General features: G+C 40.8%; 1 protein-coding gene across 1 annotated transcript in view; it reads right to left on the reverse strand.

Annotated features, from left to right (window-relative positions):
* Kif27 (kinesin family member 27) overlaps positions 1-6,184 on the reverse strand; it is a 75,378-nt gene that overhangs the window by 36,156 nt on the left and 33,038 nt on the right. The window contains exon 9 of the mRNA XM_005355288.3: positions 3,472-3,677. Coding sequence (XP_005355345.1) covers positions 3,472-3,677 — 206 coding nt within the window. The remainder of the gene's footprint in view (positions 1-3,471; positions 3,678-6,184) is intronic.

Consider the following 6,184-nt stretch of genomic DNA (forward strand, 5'->3'; position numbering starts at 1 on the left):
ATTTCTCTCTCTCACACACACACATTTCTCTCTCTCTCTCACACACACACACATCTCTCTCTCACACACACATTTCTCTCTCTCACACACACACACATTTCTCTCTCTCTCTCACACACACACACAAACACATCTCTCTCTCTCTAACACACACACGCACAGGGGCTCACACCTATATTCTCAGCACTGTAAAGCCTGAGGCAAGATGATCACATATGTGGTAAAAATTAGAACACAAAACTGAGTTTATAAATAAAATTATGCTACCCCAGACTCTATATCTACCTGTCCTGTCCTGTGACAAATTATTTGTGGCATGTTCATCAGATGTAGGGAGACATGCATGTCTTTTCTATGGCTCCTGGAGGTCTAAAACTTCCTGCTTTGTATACGACTACACAATATTCCACTCCTATTTTTCTGATTCAACTGTAGCCTGAATCATTCAATCTTTGAAGAAGTTGACTAGCACTGTCATCTACCCTGAAAGCCCACCACGTCTATAGTTATCTGTTAGTAGCACTAAAACATGCTCATGTTTTCCACTGTTTATAGCAGTATTAAATGCCAGCATGCTACAAGGTAATCCCAGTCAAACAAACGACACATATAAGACTTGTATCATGGCACTGGGAGAAGCTCCAGGAATAGGGAATGGTGGCTATCTTAGCTTCAGAAGGCAAAAACAAAAAGATGACCACAAGTTCAAATCCAGCCTGTTCTACACAGGAAGTTCCAGGATACCAAGAGACTATCTCACAAACAAACAAACAAAATTATAAATGCCATTAATAAATTATACACATAAGTAATTATTATCTTCATTATAGCAAAAGATTGTTAATATAAACAATTTGTTCTGATTTAAATATTCATGGAAATAGTACAACTTACAGCAGTGCTATTCCAAGTCAGTCTATGAACCAGCCTGGTCAGACTGCGGCTTGCACTGCAAAGCATGCTTTTAGGCTGAGGTAATATTATTTCCGTGCAAGACATCTTGTTTACGTCAGACAGAAAAGAGTTCAGGTTGGGCTTGAACTTGCAATCCTCAGATCTCTGAATGTTGGGAGTATAGCAGTGTGCCATCTTACCAGCTCCTTAAAGACTTTTTCTTATATATAGTTCTTGAAATTAAAATATAATCACATCATTTCCTCCCTTCCCTTCCCTCCCTCACCTTCTCTGCATGCTCCCTGATCTCTCTCAAACTGATGGTCTCTACTTCTTTAATTGCTGTTTGTGTGTGTGTGTGTGTGTGTGTGTGTGTGTGTGTGTGTGTATTCCTAAGTATACAAATGCAACTGCTCAGTCTGTATAATGTTACTTGTATGTATATGATGTTAGAGTTGGCCACCTGGTGTTGGACAGCCAATTGGGGGACCTTCCCTAGAAAAGACTATTTCTGCCATTCTTGGTCATGCAAGATTTCTTGATGAAGGAAATTGTGCACTGACTGACTGTATTTCATTGCAAATCATGAACCAACACTGTGACACAGGTCCCACCAGCATACTGCAATCTTATGCTGGCTCTGTCACTTACTACAATAATAACAAAACTTAACAACGCTATTTTGAGTGTTTTTTATATACTACTAAATATTAGTGTGCAGCATAACAAACTTATTTAAAAATCAAGTAAGGCTGTCACTGTATTCCACATTTATTCCACAGAGGCTCAGAAGTACACCTGTATCAGCATTATAGTATGAATGCAGAATATAGTTCTCTTTGAAAATATAACATTTTCACAACCTTAAAAATTAAGTTTTAAAATGGAAACAAACTATTTTGTTGGAATAAAAACACTAATATTTCAATATTCTAAGATGCACACCACAGTACTGAAAACTAGTATTACATTCTGCAACTTGAGATGAGTCACTTAACTTTCTTTCTTTGTGAGTAATGGAAAAACCTCCACCACCAAGGGCGGTGATTAAAGATACTTATTTCTATCGGGCTTGCGCACAGCACGTTGAGGACGATGAGCAGACGATTACTACAGCCTTGTCTTAACACCAGCCATACCCCTCAGCTGTGGCTGTACTCATCAGAGCACAGGACCTTCTAAAGGGCACATTCTGTTTCAGCCCTCCTTAAACAGATGTGCTTCTCTGAGGTCCAGTTGCTCCTTTTTTCTTTCCTTTTCAATACCATGAGTAAAAAAGACTATACAGTAGAAAACTGGAAAAGCAAAATAAGTTCCACCTATTCAGAGTTTTATTAGGTTTTTTGCTTTTGTTTTTTTTTTTTTTTGAGTGGAACTGTCATTTTTATTTTCAACAAGATAACTGCCCGCTGCCACCCTCTGGTATGTCAGGATTTACCACTGGTGAGATACAGATGTGAGCAGACCAAAGGAGCCCTTCTTTCTGAAGTCTCTAGTACTACCTTAAACATCCTAGTAATAGAGCTCTGACTAGGCCAATTATAAGTCAACTCTATCTACAAATGTGGACAATATAAATATGTTTCTACAATATGGAAACAGTAGATTTAAAAAAAAAAAACTAGATATGGTAACATACCCCTTTAATCCAAGCACTCAAGAGGCTGAGGCAGGACAATGGTGTGGAAGCCAGTCTTGGCTACATACTAAAATCCTGCCTCAAAAACACAAAGCAAACGAACTACATAAAAAAAAAAAAAGAACTGGAAGAGGCATTCTAGAATCTTCAAAGTTCTTGGAAATGGCTCCCTTGCATAAAAACCTTTCTGTACAGAATATTCTTCCTGAATAAGGTGTGTGTGTTCCCTCCGAACTGAACTCACCAAGCAACACCCTAACCCCGGAAAAGCAGCTTTAACTCTTCCTAAAGTTGTAGCCAAATCCAAAGGTCTTGGAAACGAAGCCCGAGTTGCGGCACTCAAGGCTACTTTTAAAGCAATAGGTTCTGGTCCTAAAGAACGTCTACAAAGTGTCACACTGGAGCCTCCCCTTTACATGCAGCCCTCAACTGTTAAAATTCTGTCCTTCAGAAAAGAATACAACTTCTGCTACCTTCATGCCGTACTATAAATGATTTTATGCCAATATTTAATGTTTACAGAATAAAGAAACAGACTATCCAGACTGCAAATACATAAAGTAATGGGCACACTAGTCAAAAGGAAATGTCATACAGCTCTGAGGACTTAAAACTAAAAACTGGATCCCATTTCTCTCAACACAGGAATCTCCTAAGACAAGACTTGTTTTCTTTTTGTGCTGCTGGAGAGCAAAATCAGGGTCTCCCACATACTAAGTAAGGACTCTACCCCTGAGCTTCATCCTCAGCCCAGCAGGAATCAAGAGTTAAGAAAGGAAGGCTTGGCTAGCCATGGTGGTGCATGCCTTTAATCCTAGCACTCAGAAAAACAGGTAAACAGATCTCTGAGTTTGAGTCCCAGGACAGCCAAGGCCAACATGAGACTGTTTCAAAGCACAAAACCAAGGAAGGATGGCCGTACGAGGTCAGCCACTCACCTGAACTCTGAGCTTGGCAGCGTCCATCTTCTTACGGAACTCTTTCTGCAGTTTTACCTTCAAAGCAGCATCAGAAAGGTCTTTGCTCTCCAGCTCCTGCAGCTGCTTTCGGGTTTCAGTGAGCTCCACTCTTGCTTGCTCAGCTTCGTGTTCCAGTTTTGTTACCTTCAAAGAATACTGTCTGCTCACAGACTTGGCATTGTTACCTTCACCGAGACACAGGAAGAAGAGTGATTACAAACCACACTTTAATATTAGCCCTCCAGCCCTCTACTCTAAAACGACATGCAAGTTACATTCAACACCCAGCTTGACCTCCAAGCCCTCTTCAGAACTGTCCCCATCCGGTTCCAGCTGATCTCTTCACTAGTTTATCCTTTGTGTTTTAATGTTATAATGTTTTATGTATGAACAAACGTGTGTGTTTGTATATGTAGATGTCATGTGTGTGGTACCCACTGGCAGAAGAGGCTGTCCAGTCGTCTGCAGCTGGAGTGGGGAATGGTTTATGAGCCGCCCCATGTGAGTGCTGGGAAGCAAACCCAGGGCTCTTTAGCCCCAGCAAGTTGTTTCTATCTTCCAAATTTGCAGCTGAGGTTTGCTAGTGCGGAGCTTTATCTAAGAGATGAGAAGACCAGAAAAGTGGCTCAGCAGTTAGAGAGACCGGCTACTCTTCCTGAAGACCTGAGTTTATTTCCCAGCACCCACATAGCACCCAAGCTCCAGTTCCAGGGAATCCAATGTCCTCTTCTGGCCTCTGTGAGTACCAGGCACACATGTGGTACACACATGCACGCTGGTGAAATATCCACACACATTAAAAGAATAAAAGCTCCTAGGAGGAGTTAAAGTTAGAATACTTTAGCTTTTTACTATCCACGATGTCTTCTTAAGTTAAAAACAATATGAAATACTTTCTGCTAATTTAAACAACAGTTAGGCTTTTTTTTTTCTTCGAGGCAGGGTTTCTCTGCGAAATAGCCATGGCTGACCTGGAACTTGTCTTGTAGACCAAGCTGGACTTGGACTCACTGTGATCTGCATACCTCTGCCTCTTAAGTGCTAATATTAAAGGCACATGCCACCACTGCCCGGCGAAATATTTTTCTTAAGAAACTTTATTATGCCAGGTGGGATGGCAAATACCTTCAATCTCAGCATTTGGGAGGCAGAGGCAGGTGGATCCCTGTAAGTTTGAGGCCAGCCTGGTCTGCAGAGTAAGTTCCAGTACAGCCAAGAACCTGTCTCCAGAAAAATGGAAACTTTATTATGAAATATTTTAACATATTAAAAATAAAGGACTAATAGATGGTATCCCGTTGCTTAGATTTAAGAGATCAGTATTGGTAGCAGCTATTTCAGTAAAGTCTATTTTCACTTCAGTTTGCCTCAATATGGATCCCAGATACTATTTTGTTGTTGTTTTGAGACAAGGTCTCACTATGTAGCCCTGGGTGGCCTAGATCTTGCTATATAGTCCTGGTTGGTCTCAAACTCACAAAGACCAACCTGTCTCTGCCTCCTGAGTGCCAGGATTAAAGGTGTGCGCCACCACAGCTGGATCCCAGATATTACACCATTCCATTTATATTCCCTGAAAACTACCTGTGTCAAGTGCAGACAAAACCACAAAGTCTCTATCCCAGCACAGCATGAGTGCCTGCTGCTTCAGACCCGCACTTCCAGCTTTACTATGTCTTTTTAATTGGTTTATTTTAATCAGGATCTACATAAGGTTCACAATACAGCTGACTGTTATATCTATTAGGAAACCTTTAATCTACGGCAAGCAAGATAGCTCAGTAGGTAAAGACGCTTGCTGCCAAGCTTGTCAAACTGAGTTCAATCCTGGGAACCCATGACAGAAGAACAGACTCTGTATCGATGCTGTGGCATGTACGTACAGACACACAACAGATAAATTAATTTAATTTTTAAAAGTATCCTTTAATACAGAGCTAACTATTTTTCATTTCATTACAGTAATTAAATATTTTAAATTTTTATTTACATATAATTATGTATTTTGCATGTTTGTGTGTCCAGTGCTGCAAGTGGAGGGGCCTGAGGCTAACCTTCAGGAGTCGGCTCTTCTTTCTACAGTGTGCGTCCTGGGAATTAACTCAATCCCTGCAATTGATCACTTTCTGAGCCTGAACTGTGTTTTGGCTCTTTCCAGCTCCATGAATTCCTCTGTTGTTCTCAGTAAATCCCAGGTGTTGTGCAGGGTATGGTGGCGTAAGACTTTCCTGCCAGCTCCCAGAACTCAGAAGGCAGAGGCAGAGGCAGGGGGAATCTGTGAGTTTGAGGACACCCTTGTCTACAAAGCAAGCTCCAGGACAGCTAAGGCTTTAAATAGAGAAACCCTGCCTGGAAGGGGGAAAAAAATCCCAGCTGCTGCTTAAATTAGCAGAAACAATGCAACATACTCTACAGCTTGTATTCGTTGAATAAAGTGGAGTTCTTAACCTGAGTGAGCAGTGAAATAGCTTCTCTTTCACTCTAAAATTCTATGAGCACATAACAATAATACATACAACTAGCAGGCCGGCAGAAACCACACACGACTCTACAGACTTGAGCAAACCTTAGGTAGCTGTCAATTCATTATTTAAAAAGTGTTTTATGAACCACTAATCAAAAAAGTTATAGGGCCAATTTTTTCATAAATAGATGCTGAGCTGCTATGGATTTATGACACACTGACAAAGTA

The sequence above is a fragment of the Microtus ochrogaster genome, chromosome 16 (genome assembly GCF_000317375.1).
Source record: "Microtus ochrogaster isolate Prairie Vole_2 chromosome 16, MicOch1.0, whole genome shotgun sequence".
NCBI classification, from domain to species: Eukaryota; Metazoa; Chordata; class Mammalia; order Rodentia; family Cricetidae; genus Microtus; species Microtus ochrogaster.